We start from the raw sequence: 16,972 nt of genomic DNA, 5'->3' as shown, positions 1-16,972 counted from the left end.
AAATTTCAAAAAGTTTTGATGATTTATTAGTTGTACAATTTTGTTACTTATTAGAGAAAAAGGTCATACCTAGTGATATCACCCCAATACCAGTCTGCATCTTGGAGATCTTTACTTTCCTGTTTTTGACTATCCTCAGAATTACACAATTTTTCCAAACTCCTGTGAGAATGTAAATTTTGCTTGGCTTCCTTAATGGCATATAAATGAGGAGGTTGAACTGAAAACAAAAAAACATATTCAGTAGAATCATATTAATTATGAAATTTATGAGCATGAAAATTCAAATTATACTTCATAAAAAATTTGTTACAGTATGTCTAAATTTCTTAATACATGCAGAACTTTTATTCACCATTTGACAGTTAATAGACAAAAAATTATCATGGAAATGAAAAATTAGCAAACATACGCCTTTCCCCCCCCCCCAAATTACCTACTTCTCTTTCAAATAGTTTCATCAACAAAATGTACTACAAATAATTACCTTCAAAAGCAGGATAAAAAATGTAACACATATATTACACATAATTTTCTTTTCATGAATTTGTAAGAGCTTACTTATCTTTAATTTATTACTTTCGAGGTCAGATAGAAAAGAAATCAAGACTACAGTTAAAAAATAAAATTTATCCTTCACATATTTTAAAAATAAAACAAAAAATTAAACAGATCTTTAAAATAAAAAGTAACAAAATAAAACTTAAAAAAAAAAAAAAAAAATGCTAACCTGGCTGGGATAAAAATTCTGGAGGTTTTTCTCCCCATTCACCTTTCAGAAGTAATAACTTGACTATTCTCATATGGGCTTCAGAGTTGCACATTATTTGCCTATAGAGGAAATAATGAAGATTCAGGCATTAAATGCAATAATTTAATAATGAAAATGTACAAGAATAACAAAAACAAGAATTAAAATATATGCCAAGGTGACCAGATGCTGATTTTCAACAATTTGTCCCACGGCATTTTAAAAAGGTCCTGATTTTTGGAAAAAATGCACAACAAGCTAGGGAAAGGCGGGAGAATATGGTTTTCAGTGGCCATGTGGCTACTTCGCCAGGATATGCTACTTGGCCTTATATTATTTTTGTTAATTTCATAATGTTCAATTTTAATAATAACAAATAATTGTTGACAACTAATTATTGAGAGAGAAATGCTTATCAAAGTTCGCACTGTTGACCAGTTGTTAGAATTCGACCATCGTTGTTTGGCACTGGCAATGACGAGAACATTTTGTAACTGTCTCTCAGACGATACACATCATACTGCGTGCTAGTTAAACTAGTGATGTCAACAAATCAGCTATTCAAATAATTTAGGTATGTAATTTATTTCATAAACACATAAATTTTCTTGAATTTAGCATCTTATTATTTATATTTTATAGTGGCTGCAAACAGGTTTAGCATCGGCCTTGAAAGGGATGCTTACAACTTACGTTCAGCAAATTCTCAGAGGAAAAATAATACATGTTAGTATTATTTAGAAAGAAATATAGGATTCAATTAAAATAATTTTAAAAATATAGTTACTTTATAACAAATTAATTTATTTTTTAAACTAACAATAAAATATGTTCAGATAAAAATTTATAATATAATTTATAAATTACTTCTTTGAGTAAGAACAGAAGATGCAAATTCAAAGATGATCTAAGAAGTGAATTTCCTTTTGTTAAAAAAACCAAAAGCATGGTAAAATGCGAGAAATGTAATGGTGACTTTTCTATTTTGCCCGGCTGTAAAGAATGATATTTCAAAGCACTCAGGGACACAGAAACATAAAAGATATTTAAATACTACTGCATCTTCCTCCAAAATGCAGGAATTCTTTTGGAAAACAATTTATGGAGATGAAGAAAAGAAATTAGCATTAGCAGAAGGACTTATGTCTTTTTATGCTAATAATCATAATCATTCCTTCAGATCTTGTACATCACAAACTGTCCAAGAGTTGGACAACAAAAAACGACAGCAATCTACTAAACGAATTCACTTAAATGAGAAATATGCCAAAGAATAAAATAATACTATACATAATTTTTAATGTATTTGTAAATTGCACTTATGTTGAAATTTTTAAAAATATCTATTACAATACTATTTTTGCGTTCTACATTGCTCCATATAGACCAAATTTTTAATCAAGAATTCCCCCCGATAAATGGTGTCCCGCTTTACCAATGTTAAAATCTGGTCACCTTAATATACGCAGACATAGATATATTCAAGTGCAATAACATCAAAAGACAACACATTTATTTTAGGTCAAAAGGCAATAACAAAAAATACAATTCTTGATTATACTACACAGAAATAAAAATATTTTTATTATAGCAACAGCACTTTTGTTTAAAAAAAAAAAACGTTTAAAAGCATTTAAGAAACTTCTTATGGAAGGATATATAAACAAACTCACTATAGCAGAGATCAATTATTTCAACATGTATGAGGATAAATAAAGACACAATATACCTGGTGGGAGTTAGGAGCAGAAGTGAAGTTTTCTTGGATATGTACAAATGTACAGATAGTTACTAAACTATATGCATCAGAGGTGCCATCTATGGACTGAATTCATATTTAAAGGTAATATTTACCTTTTTTTTTTTTTTTTTTTTTTTTTTTTATAAATACTCCCACTTAGGTTTAAATATCAAGTACCATCCCAATTAAACACAAATTTACATTAACACACACATATAAAAAATTAAATTCTCATTAGCCTTCATTTTTAACCCATCATCCTTGCACACATTTCATGTTTTGCACCATTCACAGTTTTTCAAAAAATCTGCAAATCAAAGCATTAGTGGTCATATTATGTATGTCAATATGCTTAAGTGTCGCAGCTTCTTGGACAAAATGGTGTTGTATATCTATACCAGGTTGTTCAATAAGTTCGCGGAACGGAAATGAAGAAACCAATTTTTATTTGTAAAAATGACTTTATTTTTCAACGTGGTTTCTCTCAACTTCAATACACTTATTCCAACGGTCTTCTAATTTATGGATCCCTTGACTGTAGTGGTTTTTCGGCAGCTCTGCAAAATATCCCTCCACCACAGCTATTACCTCTTCGTTTGAAGAAAATCGTTTTCTACGGAGATATTGTTTGAGGTGTGGGAAGAGCCAGAAGTCGGAGGGAGCTAAATCTGGCGAATAGGCTGGATGTTGCAACAATTTGTACTTCAGTTATTTTAGCAATGGTTTTTTTAGCTGTGTGCGCAGGTGCGTTATCTGGTGGAAAATGATTTTCTTCTGTAATCCAGGTCTTCTTTCACGAATTTTTTTGTCTAATTGATTCAAAAGGTTACAATAATAATATGAAATAATTTTGCAAGTTTGAAGGTAATCTATAAGCAAAATTCCTTTCACATCCCAAAAAACTGATGCTAACACATTCTTGGCTGATTTTTGCACACGAACTCGCTTCGGCGCCGAAGAGCCGGGTTCACACCACTCCTTAGCCTCCTGTTTTGAGTCAGGATAATGATGGTAGATCAAAGTCTCATCTACTGTGATAAATCGATCGATAAAGTCGCTTTTATTCTTCTTAAAATGCTCCAAATGCTGCTGGCAAAGTCGCATTCGAATGTGTTTTTGCTCCACCGTTAGACAATGCAGCACCCATTCTGCACAGAGTTTTTAAAACCCAAATTAACATTCAAAATATTGCTCACTGTGTCCAATGAAATGCCTAAAGCCTCCATTAAATCTCTTTCAGTCAATTGACAGTCTTCCAATACCACATCTTGTATTTTTCCGATGATTTCCGGTGTTGATGCAGTTTTTGGACGTCCCTCTAGCGGATCGTCTTCAAGGCTGATACGACCACTTTTGAATAAACTAGCCCACTTGCAAACCATTGTTTTTGAAGGAGCAGATTCACCTAACACATTCACCAGTTCGGTATGAATTTCCATTGCCTTTAAACCTTTCTTTACAAAGAATTTGATAACTGCATGTTGCTCAATTTTATCCATGCCTGAAAAAAGCCACAACATGTTAGATATAAAGGGCGGTTAAACAATGAATAAATTAACAGATCGAAATGAAACTTTTGACGTGTTCCTAAAAAAGAACAAATATGAGAATGGGGTCGAAGTTTTACGTCTAATATTGATGAATAGATGGCGCTCTGCGAACTTATTGAACAACCTTGTACGTTTCCATTTACCATGATATATGCTATTTTCACTGAGATTAATAGCACTGTTGTTATCACGATATAATATAACTGGTTGTGCATTAGTTGCATGGGCTGGTTGACGCTTACTACACCATGATATTGCACCACTTCCGATGAGGAAAACATATCCAGTACTTGATCTCCAATCCCCATCCAATCCCAACTTAATTAAATGAACATTTTTCAAAATTAAGAAGTTTGATTTTAAAATTCTGAATTGCTTATGCTCTGTGAAAAGAGTTAATAATTTTAATAACAGTGAGAAAAATATCTTACTCGATGTTTTCCCATGGAGGTCTTAGAAGTGTATGGCTAAGAGTTCTAATCATGGACTCTGGAAAACTTCTGAAGCCTCTAGAATGCTGCAAGCAACATATTCTGCAAAAATGGGCCATTAAAGTTTGCAAAGTGACTTTGTGGTGAACAGGTAGCTGTTGGACAAGTTCTCCTAAATACATGGCACACTGTTTGTCCATAGGAATTTCTAAGAAGAAATATTTTATTTTTAAAACAAAACTCTATCGCATGAAACTTGCAAAAATTAAAAATATAATAAAACATACAGATAAATAAATCACCTTTAAAATATGACTAGAGTACAAAGTCAGATATCTGGACTCATTGAGACTTAAGCGATTTCAGATTTCGGAAAGTTCCAGATATTTAGATCATCAATTTAAATCTAGTATGATTCAAAATGTACGAAAAACATGTTAATGTTAACATTAGTTTTGTTTCATTAAACTTTTTTTTTTTTTTAACATATGCTGGTCAAGCAATTTTGTTTGATGCGCAAGTTTAGAAAACAGTTTCATTGTTCAAATTCTAGAACAGTTATGCCTAGAACTCTCATTAAATAATTAACTGAAATCTTTTCATTCTCAGCAATTTCTTTATCACTTTCCTTCAGTATCTGCAGCAATAATTTCTAGATATAAAATCATATTACAAACTTAACAGTCCATTAAATGATTAATGATAGGAGCATTATCATTTCAATGAAGACTTCAGCTATATCATTTTCATTTAGCATTTCACAAGCTTGCCAACACACTCCAATTTCATACAAGACAGTATATTAAACATGCATTCTACAAAAAAATTTTATGAACAAATTCCAAAGCAGATGGCCCTGATAGGACCATGTTTACCATCACTGTCAAATCCTTCCCTTTATTATAATCTTAAATGATTTTGGTGAAAAACTAAGAATTACACCCAAACTTATTACAAGCATTTATGAAGCTTTTCATGCCATACAAAAGCTTACAGTATTTTACAGTCAGTGGATAAACCTACAAACAGCAAGGTCTCTTTATGGGAGCATCAACTCTAGAGTCTTATGAAACTGAATATAATTACATACCGTGAATAGCTGAAAGCAATATCCTCCTGATTTTGTGAAAAAATTGCAAAGAAAATCAATAAATGATCTACAACCGTTTCACAAAATGTAATCATCAAATAATAGTAAATTTAATAGAAATTTTTTCTACTACTACATTACCCCATATATCTACTTCATGTTCAAAAGTTATAAGTTTATCATTACTTCACTGATCTGGAAATTGTCAAGATCAGATGCTGCTACAATACATACTGCAGGTATATATACAATCCCAATTCACAACAAAGATACAAGATCAGAAACTCAATATATGGCTACACATCCTGAAAACTATGGATAATAGTCGAACATAAAAAAAGAAAGAAAAAGCTCCAAGCTTTCTGTCAACCAATTTATGAATAGAATCTGCACATTTTTCAGTCAAATACTTCATGGAGTATCAAAACTCAATAACTGAGTAGGATAAGCCAAAAAATCATTGCCAAAACCTTGGCATAAAATCAGCCTCAAAATCAGAAATCTTTTGAATTCACCCCCAAGCCATGTTAGAACTGAGACCTTTCCCTCAGTCTTCCATACATCTGGATGTCAATTCTGAATACAGTAAACTCTGCAAAAACCAATAAAGGAACAGGAATGTGAAAAAACCTTCCATTCCATTGATGAATCAGATGGATCATTTGCAAAAGATCCTGTACTTTCATTTATGTTTAAATGTGTTTGCAGCATGTCAACACTAGCTTCTGCTTGAATATCATATCATCCACTCCAACACTGGGCGAGAAAAAGAATATTAAAAAAAAAGTTTTATGAAGGTCTGGATGCTTATCAGGATTTCAAACTTTGTACTGTCTAAAATATTCAGATTTTTTAAGTTTTACACAAAATAAATACACAAAGGGAAAAAAAAAAGTTTTAACACTTTCATTTTTATCATGCAGTTTTTTTTTAAATTTATTTATTTAGCTTTACATAAAATGAAACTTGCATCCTATAATTAATTACTGAAACATCAAATTCAGTTAAATAACTGGCTCCTAAACATTTAATATATATTGTATGTACCATACAGCACTGATAACATTAAGATAACAAATTAAACTATGGAACTTACTAGAAGCATCTACAAATTTTTCGTAACTTTGCACTGGTATCACAGGATTGGGCAATTCCCTCAGATATTTTATTAAGGCACTTGTGATGTAGGAGAGTGAATGTCCTTTAAAATCCAAGTTTCTCGTATCTGTTAATGTTAAAAAAGGTATTAAATTTTTTTTAATGTTTTCAATTTATAGACAGTTCAATGAGGTAATGCTTTAACAGGCTATAAAAGAAGCAAAATTCTGCAGGCAATAAGCATAAAAATTTCATGAAAGAAAGAAAACATGCTATTTAAAACATAAATCTTATTTATTAAAGAAAATCCTTGCTAATAATAAAATTATTGGTTAATCCTGAATTAAAAATATATGTATAGCTTTTTCGCATCATTAGACATCTGAACAATATTTGTAAAAAGTTACCACATTCAGTGTTGAATAAACTATTATACTGATTATAGCTTTTGTCACTATACCTCAAGTAAAATTTCATAAAAATTTATCTCATTCAAAGCCTCACTGAATATTAACCAAATTACATTATTTCATTTACAAACTACAATTTATCTGCACTTTTATTAGCAAAATGCACTAATATCTGTATAGGACATCTTTATATTGAAATAAAAAATAAAATAAAAAAATCTATACTTTAGATTACATTCTAATGTTTTGAAGAGTTATAAATTACAACTAAAATTTTTTTAATTTAAAACAAAAATTTACAAATATTTTAATATAACAAAAAAGTAAAAAAAAAAAAAAAAAAAAAAAAAAAAAAAAAAAAAAAAAAAATTACTTTTGTCAGTTCATAAAACTAAACCTTTACAGTTGAATAACATTAAATTTCTACAGCAATTTCAATTTTAAAAGTTCCATTATTTATTTCTGCATTTCGTTTTTTTAATGCAAAACAGGATTTAAACAAAAATATCAAGATGTACTACCATTTGATTTAAAATAACACATAAAGAAGCATGGACCATTAAAACTTCCCTATTACATCCATTAGATTTTAATTATTAAAGGCAAATTTTACTTATGACACTCATGATATAAAATATCACTTAATGAAAAGTGTTGTAAAAAGTCAAAATAACTATTTTAATGATTATCTGTATTTTAAAACTGAAGACATTAATTCATGTATCTTTTTTTTTTTAAATTGAATATAAAAGAAAGATCTTATTAAGTGACTGGCAACAACATCTCTAATTTACATCAGTTGCAATCTTATTGAAATTTAAAACAATAACATTTCTAATTAAAGAAAATGAGAAATGAATAAAAAAAAGTACATAAAGTGCAATTTCAAATTTTAAAAAAATCAATATAAAGGGTAAATAAATTAAATAATATGCAAAACTATCAGAAATATAGTTTCAGAAATAGCTTTGTGTAACATTTTTTAGGTGGTAACATATTTGCAATAACAAAGATACACGTAAAATAATTATAAAAAAAATACTATAAATAAAAGTAAATAAATATAAGAATAGCTCAACAGATCCAATAAAACAGTAACATGTGTTATACTTTAATAAGGAATTCTTTGCTTATCTGCTAAGATTCCCTCATTTAAAATCAAAATTTTGTAGTTTACTTATAACTAAAGATTGTGAAAAATATGCCTATTAGAGTATTTTCTTTTTCAAAGAATTTGATATAAATCACTGGTAAAATAGCTCCAAATCTATACACACAACTCACCTTCATTAAGTCTCTGTTTCATTTTGGATTGGTTATGACTGTGCACTGGAGTTTTGTATCCAAGATATAAATCAACATCTAAAAAAGGAATTTTGAAACAATAAGTAATTACATATATTAAAAATCCGATGTGTACACAACATGACTTCCTTGTACGGAATATTAAATTAAATGCATTTTTTCTTGCATTTCATTTAAACTTATTAGTTTGAATTAAACCTACTTCGCCAACAGCGCATAAAGAACAATAGAATAAATGCATTCTTTAAAATTCACTCTAGTATTTGTTTACCATAGCGACACTCTGGCGCTAGATTCACTTAACAGTATTAATAATTATATAACAGTTAACTTATATAATAATTATATAACGGAAACTAAGTTAACTGTTATATAATCCAATAATTATATAACAGTTAACTTTTAACGAAAATTTATATTTCGTTCATATTATAACTCATAATGCACACAATTTATATCATTTAAAGAATAGAATTATCTAATCTTTGCCACATGTTCTATTCAAATAATCATTTAAAGAATAGAATTATCTAATCTTTGCCACATGTTCTATTCAAATACTATAATAAAGCTAAAATGATGTATAAAAGAAATTAAGCAAACAAAATAAAAAAGAAACAGTTTTTCACAGACGATTGAGTATTTCTCATTTAATTAATTCAGCTCTCACTTCGCGAGAAGGCAAAAATACATAAAAACTCCAAAATATCTATATTAAAAATTACGAAGTAAATTTTAAACACTCATTTTCTCGAAAAAATTCCAGAAAGAATTAAGCATGACTTAATTGGCAATAATAAATGAATGTGTTATCTTTGTTGTTGCAAAGCTAAGTTTCTCTAGATTGGCTACAAATCCACTAGTCTCCTGTTTCAAATGTAAACATGAATGGCCGCCATAAAAAAAAAAAAAGGCTTAGCGGCACTTAGACAACTTTAAAATTGTTGATAATTCTAAAAATATTGCATACAGATTTACTAAAGGCATAAAAACCTTAAACGGAAGATAAAACAACATAATACAATCATTTTTATTAAAGCAAAAAATGTACAATTTGCAAACATATAAGAGTAAAGAAACTGAGATCACTGAGCCGGGTAACAGAGTGGATATATATATAAATATATTTATATACGTTTGGTGCGGCCGATTGCAACCAAAATACGAGATGCACATCTACATGTTATAGCAGTCTATATACAAAATTTCAACATTCTGAGGCTACTCGTTTTTGAGTTACTCGAGATACGTACGTACATACGTTCGTACAGACGCCACGAAAAATTCTCTTCAGAATTAATTTTAAAGCAGTTTTATATTTTTTTTGAAGGAAAAAGATATTTTATTCCGTCCTTACATACAGATATCACACAAAAACATCGTTAAATTGCATTCGATAGCGGTCAAAATGGATATTTTCGTTGAAATATGCTGCCTGAAACTTTTCGCGATTACAATACTTCCTTTTTACTTCATACAAGGAAGTAAAAAAACACTATTAAAATTTCATTGCAAGCTAAACTTAAAATGAAAGAAACATACATTACACTCATATTACATAAATGTTCAAAAGTGGTCAAACAAGATCTTAAATTGATCAAGATGAGGTAAAATTCCTCTTTTGAGATTAACCCACACATATTACTACTTTAGTTTATACTACTGACAAATTAAATATTTAAGACTCTCTTATAAATAACTAAAATAAAAAAAATTCAAGCATATAGTATAAGACAGAATATTAAGAATGGCAGAAATGAGAAGAAGCAAATATTCAAAACAGGTGAAATTTTTTTAAAATTAAAAACTAAACCTAAATTTCCATAAGTATATTACAAACTCTAGACAGTTCGATTTACATTACAAATACTCATGCAGAAATTACAGAATTACAAAAATTAATACAGTAAAATTATAAAAAGTACAGGTAATACAATCATTTAAAATTAAAGGAAGGTGAACACACTCTGGATTAATATATCATCCAGTTTTAAATAAATTTTGATACCAGGTATAAAACAGATAAAAGAAAAACTAGCATTAAAGTCTTACACACTTGATAACCACTATTAGGAAAATTTTTTATTGCACATATCTTACCTGGATTTTGTCTTGCATGCTGCTCTATTTCTTGAATACATTTTAAGACTAGTGTTGGGGCATGTTGGTCAGCAACACTGAACTCTGAACACAGCTCTCGCCCAAACACAACTATATAAATGCAATATATATATATATATATATACTTAAAATATTTCTTCAGAATTACAGATGGTAAAAATTATAAATAATTATACCTGAAACAAATCACAAAGTAGTTTTACCAAAATAATTAAAAATAACGTAACAGTTACAATATCAAATGGGTACATTTAAAAAAAATGAAGATTTCTAGCAACCAATCGAAAATTTTTTTGGAAATGAAATATTTAATAATTCCTATATTCATGTCTCCTAAAAATTAACCCATCAGTGGCTCAGGGGTGAAGTTGCTGAATACTGGTAGTTAGAGTTGGAATTGATTCCTGGTAAACAGGCTGGCTACATGGTTGGTTTTCTCCATTGTGTAATGCAGATACAATACAGTTTCCCTTAAAAGTCATCTACAAAGGCATCCCTCCTGATAGGCAGATAACCCTTGCCCTAATCAATTAACCTAGGCTAATGTCTACTAAAAATTATGAATAATTAATAAGGAATCTTTAGAAATTTTTATATAAAAATAGGTAAAACCCCAAAATACTTTTCAAATTCAAAATTTCACAACAGCAGACAATTATGTGAATGAAATTGTACAATTTACCTTTTATTTTATTCAAACTGATTTTTTTTAACCATTTGTTCTTTCATATGCAGGCTGAAACACGACATATTACAGTTGTACACTATACTGTAAGAGTTTCACAAAATTCTGAAGAATTCTGTTCAATCTTATATTGTATGGAGATAATTCTTACAACCATACTCAATGTGGTAAAACAGAAGAGGGTTATTTGCTGAAGTTATATGCATCTCGACATTATATTTTTATTCTTTAATAGATTATACTCGTTTTTACATAAATACGCAAGCGAGTCAGAATTTCCTTCTTAGAAGATAAAACAAGTGACATTTATCCATTCTTAAAACTGATTATTTTCAATCTTAGATTAATGCAACATTAGAACTAAAATAAGATAAAATGGAAGACTAATCCAACTTCATTAAGGAATAAAAGACTTCAGCTATCACAATAAAAACCAGTCTGGAATATTAATATGAAGAAAATAAAAAGCATAGTGCCATGAAAAAGCTAGCCTTGAATGATCTCATCAAAATTCATCGCATGGTAACAAGTGGTCTCAAGGCCACTGTATAATCAAGAGACACACTATGAAGGTATTAGAAACCTGTTTCCAAGTTCCTATGCTAAATATCACATAATTTAATAACAAATCCATTTCATAGTAAAACCCAAAAATATTACATCAGACATTCATAGGGTTAAAAAGCAATAATATGCACAATAGTACACTGTTCAAATAGGTCACAATATAAACAAGCATGGTATTGATCCCTTTGCGATCAGAAATGGAAAAAATTTGTTTAACTCAATGTGGTAAAACAGAAGAGGGTTATTTGTCTAAAGGTAAAAATGAATTTATGAAGGAAACTGGGTCATATTTATGCTTTAGTAAATATGAGCTATTATATGCAAAATATGAGCCTATGAATAACAAAGAGAAAGAGAATACCTAAAACAGGACAGATCTGAATCAGGTAAGAAATTAAAAAAGTGAGGGAAAAAATGTGAGAATAAAGGACATTTAACAGAGAAAATGTTTATCATTTGATATTTCCTTTAGTTGGAATTTATTTTTCTATTTTATTTAAACACTGATAAAATGTTACAGCTAGAACATTACTGTAAATAAAGTGACAGAAGAAAGTTTTCTGAAGTTTAGTCATTTAATATGCATTTCTTCGTCATATACTGTATATTCTGGCATATAACGCACATCTATAATTTCAGACTAGATTTATTAATTTTCAAGTATATTTGGCATATAATGTGCATGCTTTTTTTTTGAAAGAAACCTAAAAGGTACATGTGCGATGGCTCTTATCTGTTGAAATTAATTCATTCAAAGATTTTACCTACTCATTTGAACAATTGTATACGGAATTGGTAAGCGATAAAGGGAACAGTATGTATATGGGGAGAAAGAAAATGCTTGATGGAGTAAGTAAGTCTGTAAAGAATGGTGGGTTATATTCAATGCTGATGTGTGCAAGAATGTTATCTTAGGGTTTCCAGAAAATGTGGACAGAATTTAGGCTCAGAATCAGAGTCGTAGCTAGGGTTTTCAGCGCCCAGGGACAACTGAAGATTTCACGCCCCCTACTGCTTGCCAAGGATGGAAAACATTTAATTCTAAAACGTGGTAACATCAGTTTGGCGCCCCTTGGATTCTGCGCCCGGGGACAGGTGCCCCCCTCTAGCTACGCCTCTGCTCAGAATGCCCTTCCAACCCAAATAAATTTGTGAAATTAGGGGTCAGATTTTTTTTCTCTTTTTGTAGTCACTTAAAGCTGTGATTTTGAAGTGAACATTAAAATGTTTTCGTAAATGGCATTTATTTTAGTTGAAACAGAGTTGACCTAAGGTTCCTTTTAGTAGTAAATATGGCTCCTGCCAAACGAAAAAAACTCAGTACTGGTTTCAAACGCAAAGTCGTTCAGTTTCCAAAAGAAAATGGAAATAGTAGCAAGGATGTCTAGTGTTGGTGAAAGACTGAACTGATGATGATTATTTATTTATAGATCAGAATAACAATGATGTTGAATATGAAACAGAATTCGATAATGTGCCAAATGACGTAAACAAGATAAACTTTTCATGTTATCCGATAATGAAAATTTTCAAGTTTGTAAGTTATGTCATTTCTTTTAAATAAATAGCATCTAGGTACATATAAAAATTAATTTTTGTATGCTTATTTTTTTCTTTAATTTTAACCTAGCATTTTTATACCCAGCACATAATACGCACCCGTAAATTTTGATGTTATTTTATTATTAAAAGTGTGCATTATGCGCCGGAATAACTGGTAAATATTTAAATCATTAAAAACAAAAAATATACAAATAATTATATAACACCTACTTTAAAAAAAGCCTTTTTCCTCTAAATTTTATACATTATTTGTATTATTTACATTCTAGCTGTTCCCCCTCACTACTTTTATTCTTTTAAGAATTTATATACCAAAATAAAAAAATTAATTCTTTGAAATACTTCATTTATCCTATGTCATCACAACAGAATTACCAATTAAAATTTCTACAGTTCAGATAACTTTTGTACAAATTTTGAAACTTTCAAATGCATACTAACTCTATAAAATCATTATCTACAGGAAAATTACATTGGCTTAAAAAGTACAAAAATTAGGAAACAATTTTATAACATTATCACTTGCTTGCTATTACTTCATCTATTCTATTAGAACACCTCAAATTGAAAATTGTTGGGAATGGCCTTACATATTACAGAAACATTTTACCTAGTATACATAACCACAAAGATACTTATTTTATCTATTTAGCTAATGGAAGGTAGAATAATTACATTAATTACAGTAAACTTTACAAGGGCTATTTACTTATGTACACAAAGGAAAAGTTTTAGACATGTTACCCTTATATAGTCATTGAATTAACCTCAAACACAACTAACCAATATATTTATAAAAATGTGAAGAACTTCTAAAAGATACTGCTTTTGTTCCCAATGCAGAAAATTCAAAAACTGCAGCTGATTGCACAATATTTCAAAAATACAGAGAACTTTCATAGCAAATAACTTCCTATTATGACCATATCTGAAAGTGACCAATATTTCTGAGAACATAGACAGACAACAGAATTTATAGTTATAATATTACTACCTAAGATATCCACCCCTTAACCGAGACCAATGAATATGCATTTAAGTGCAGAGTCTTAATTTGTAAAATTAGAAGTGGTGGAGTCAGGAACAAAAACGAATACATAAATAAAATGACTAATATAATAAAATCATAAATGTTTGAACAAATTAATAATTAACTATTCAAATAATTAAAATTTCATAAAGTATAAAGAGATACATACAAATTATTAAATAAATGGTAAATAATAAAATGAAGTACTAGATCTTGACTTATTTTAGATTTCTAATGAAATTAAAATTTAACACAAAATCTAAAAAATAGCTTAACCAGTCTCCGATAGAATTTAAACCTTGAATATGATTGGGGAATGCCAGAAATAAAGACCATTCTTTTCTCAGCACACCAGTAAATAACTTTAAAATGTTTAAAGCATCAATGAGAGACTATAGAGAATGCTATAAACAGTAACAGAATGTAAAGAAAATTTAAGGATGTTTTATAGGTATGAAAACAAATAGAGAAGATTCCAACATTTTCTGACCATCTAATTCTAGCTGTCAAGCAGAATGAGCCAGGGAAACAAATTTTCCCAGAATCAAATGTTTAGCTGCAAACATTTGATTAGCTGCAAATCTAAGTGAAAATTTTCATTTTCCATCTTTGGTTACATCATTCCAAAAAGTCTATAGATGCTCTTTTCTGCTGAAAGATACTAGTGTTTCAAGGAAGACTTTACCCACTATCATAAAGTCATTGTACTTTCTAAAGAATAAACATATGGGTGTGGGCTTTTCCTCTTTTAGAAATCTCAACCGTTCAAAGGTTTGTTTCCAAGAGAAAGAGAGGCATTCAAAAGATAGGATTTTTAGTATAATTTTATAACTAAAAATAAAATTTCTTTTGAAATTGTTGTTCAGTTGCATAGAAGTGCCAGAGCCTTCTTAGTTAGCACTTTGGTGTGTTCAGGCTAGAATTATGATTTATCCCAAAAACTAAGAAGTATCGGAGCCAAGCTCTGGTTGCCTCGGGCGCAATTTAAGCTCTATTTAAGTGACTAGCAAAATGTCTAATTGTGTTATAAAATTAAAATATTTCACATATTAAACTAACTCTCAATTCTAACTACATCAGCAAAACTACTTTTAAAGAAAACAGTAGTTAATCCTCTCTGGAATACTACTAATGCAATATGCAATCCTTGGTTACACTTATTTCAAAAGTGATTATTCTATGCATGTTTGCCTGTGATTTTTGTTTTCCTTTTTTAATTTTAAATTTTGAAAATCTTAAGTACAACCTTAAATTAAGATGATTCAATAATCTTAATAGATCTGCAAAACAAAAAATAAACACCTTAAATTTAAAAACTCGCTTAAAAATTAATGAAGATGATGCTGACAATCAAAAACAAAAGAAATGGAAAGGTACGATACATGTTTGATAGTAAATAAGATGACTGATTCATTTTTACATAGTCCAGACTATTTTTGTAAAGGAAATAAATGATTAAGCAAAATATTAAGTAGGCAGATTACATTAGAACAATATTGTGATAAGCAAAATGTGTTTCTGAAAATAATGAACAAAATTTATTATATAGATTTTTGTAATATTTTGGCATTAGTAACATTTTGATGGAGTCTTCCCAAATTACCTTGGATTTTTCATCATCCATAAAAATTGCCAAATGCAGCTATTGCATAAAATATGTAAGCTTCAGAATTTTTTTTTTAAATTTCATTTCCCACATTTTTTTTTAACCTTACAAATAGTGATGATGCTCACTGAGTGATGCTGTTCAACAAAGTGTAAGATATCTATCTATCTTTCACATATAATCAGCCTGTAACTGCATAACCAAATTGAGGAACTTTAGCACAATACCCTTTTTCAAGTATTTTAATCAGATTTACTTATTAATAATATACTTAATTGAGAAAATATAAAATTAATTTATATTTTAATGTAGCGTAATGATATTTATTTTTAAAGGCATTTTCAGCATTCTTGTATTAACAAAAGATGTTTTCAATGCCATATATTCTGTGCTGAGCTACATAACTGGTTTGATTATTTTTTTCAATCTAATCCTGTAAACAAGTTAAAACAATTAGGTAACAATTTAGGGTTAATATAATGATTTATTTATTTTATAAAGTTGAAGAGTTTAAGCAGAACAGAAAATTAAGAAACCAAGTTTCTTTCAATGCATGAAATTAATAAGCAGCGAGTGTTTTTAAAGAAAAATTTTCAATGTAGGGTTTCTATTATTTTTCCTTTTTTACATAAAAGTAAGAGTAAGCTAAATGGTTTTTCTAATTTATTCTACATAGCATCCCTACATTATTTTCTACATACGTCCCCCTTAATTTACAAGTTTAATATAACAGTATTAATAAACCAATATCATATAATTCAGCATTAACGGAGAAGAGCTCTGAACTGAGTAAATCAAAAAAGCAAATCAATCATCACCATTCAACAATATTTTATCTTTTGGTGAGTACCTCCACACATGACTCAAACTACCCAATATAATGGATGTTCATTTTAGAAAAAGTTATCTTGAAATGCATTCAACAAGTGGTAGGAATAAGTAATGTTTTGAAGAAATAATGCATAAACTAGTATGGCATTTGTTTACATTACATTACATAATTCCTGATGCTTTTTAATGTATT

General features: G+C 29.1%; 1 protein-coding gene across 5 annotated transcripts in view; it reads right to left on the bottom strand.

The window, feature by feature from the left end:
• The window catches only part of LOC118197114 (phosphatidylinositol 3-kinase regulatory subunit gamma-like), a 102,258-nt gene that overhangs the window by 11,357 nt on the left and 73,929 nt on the right, over positions 1 to 16,972 (bottom strand). For all 5 annotated transcript variants that reach the window (XM_035368601.2, XM_035368604.2, XM_035368605.2 and 2 more), the window contains 6 exons: positions 10,477 to 10,587; positions 8,356 to 8,433; positions 6,660 to 6,788; positions 4,474 to 4,681; positions 731 to 831; positions 70 to 220 (listed from right to left, as the gene is read on the bottom strand). In XM_035368601.2, the coding sequence (XP_035224492.1) occupies positions 70 to 220; positions 731 to 831; positions 4,474 to 4,681; positions 6,660 to 6,788; positions 8,356 to 8,433; positions 10,477 to 10,587 (778 nt within the window). The remainder of the gene's footprint in view (positions 1 to 69; positions 221 to 730; positions 832 to 4,473; positions 4,682 to 6,659; positions 6,789 to 8,355; positions 8,434 to 10,476; positions 10,588 to 16,972) is intronic.

The sequence above is a fragment of the Stegodyphus dumicola genome, chromosome 8 (genome assembly GCF_044657685.1).
Source record: "Stegodyphus dumicola isolate Sdum_Otavi_A_Nest chromosome 8, ASM4465768v1".
Taxonomy (NCBI): domain Eukaryota; kingdom Metazoa; phylum Arthropoda; class Arachnida; order Araneae; family Eresidae; genus Stegodyphus; species Stegodyphus dumicola.
Note: the sequence above shows the minus strand (reverse complement) of the source record. Positions and strands in the feature narration are given on the sequence as shown.